The sequence below is a fragment of the Dendrobium catenatum genome, unplaced genomic scaffold (genome assembly GCF_001605985.2).
Source record: "Dendrobium catenatum unplaced genomic scaffold, ASM160598v2 fragScaff_scaffold_390, whole genome shotgun sequence".
Taxonomy (NCBI): domain Eukaryota; kingdom Viridiplantae; phylum Streptophyta; class Magnoliopsida; order Asparagales; family Orchidaceae; genus Dendrobium; species Dendrobium catenatum.
The window spans coordinates 4,868,119-4,869,478 of NW_021318852.1; the positions used below are offsets into that span (position 1 = coordinate 4,868,119).

The window sequence follows — 1,360 nt, forward strand, 5'->3', positions numbered from 1 at the left end:
TTTTTAAAACATTAACTTCCAAACAGGGTTTTCAGTCATTTCATTCGGAGATTGGAATGCCTCGGAAATCAGAGTTAGAATTATATTTGGATGAGCCTAATCTAGATGCGGAGATTGATTTAGATATTTTGCAATTCTGGAAGGGCAATCAATATAGGTTTCCTGCTATATCTGCTATGGCTCGTGATGTTTTGTGCATTCCTATAAGTACAGTGGCTTCAGAAAGTAGTTTCAATTATAGTGGTAGAATACTAGATCAATATCGAAGTTCTCTTAAGCATGACATTGTTGAGGCACTTGTATGTTCAAAGGATTGGTTGTATGCGGAACAGGGTGCTTTATTCTTCAACCCTCTTAATTTCTTTTCAGCTTACGGTTTCTGTTTTAGTAATTTTACTTTCTATAGCTCATATTCATATTTTTTTATTGCAGTAGTTCATGACACAGAAATAGATGCAGTTACGGATGATATCCTTGATTTACATGTCACCCAAACTGATGCAGAAATGACTGAAAGTTCAGTTATTCGATGAATCTATTTAAACATTTTAATTATATCCAGTATTCCACTTAACTGTTAAATTGTTAATGAGTTAATCTGTTCTGCTGCTTGTAAAATTTGTTTTATGCACTGGTTCTGTATTTCTGTGGTTGTTCTGTTCAGTGGTTGTTCTGTAATTCTGTTCATTCGTGGACTGTGGTTCACCGTTCACTGGTTCTGTATTTCTGTCATTCTGTTGTTGTTCTGTTCATTTGTGGTTCACTCACTTCACTGGTTCACTGGTTATGTATTTCTGTGTTATTAACTTATTATGCTGCTGCCGTTTATTTGGTTTCTCGGGCCTGAGGACTGAGGGCCTGATGCTGCTTCTGTTAAGTTCAAAATTTTGTTTAGTTCAAAATGCTGTAAGTCTGTATTCTGTAAGACTGTAACCCGTTGCATTTGGCTAAGGGACTTTGCAAGCTTTGTGTGGGCATTTGGTTCAGTTCTCGGGTTTGAGGGCTGAGGGCTGACTGGCTGAGGCTTTGTGTGCCTGTGTGGGCATTATGGCTGCGGGTTATTATGCTGCTTCTGTGCTTCAGTAGTTCAGTGCTTCTGTTTGGATTATCCGATTATGGAAGTTGAAAAATGAAAATTGCAATGAAGCGATGATGAATAACCTTCTAAGATGTAAGTGGGAATCTTATAAGTGCAAGTTCTAATCATCTTATGTCCTATTATAATTACAACCAAGTGACAATTTTTATTAACTTAGAATAGAATATACTATCTTACAATCTTATTCGAAGAATAGATATTAATTAAGTTAATATAAATTGTCACCTAGGATGGTAATTTGTCAATATGACAATATTGATT

The 1,360-nt window shown here is 35.8% G+C and overlaps 1 protein-coding gene across 1 annotated transcript in view; it reads left to right on the forward strand.

Moving 5' to 3' along the window:
* LOC110105706 overlaps positions 1 to 981 on the forward strand; it is a 55,610-nt gene extending 54,629 nt beyond the window's left edge. Inside the window, exon 6 of the mRNA XM_028694016.1 lies at positions 433 to 981. Coding sequence (XP_028549849.1) covers positions 433 to 533 — 101 coding nt within the window. The 3' untranslated portion in view covers positions 534 to 981. The remainder of the gene's footprint in view (positions 1 to 432) is intronic.
* The last annotated feature ends 379 nt before the right edge of the window (positions 982 to 1,360 follow it).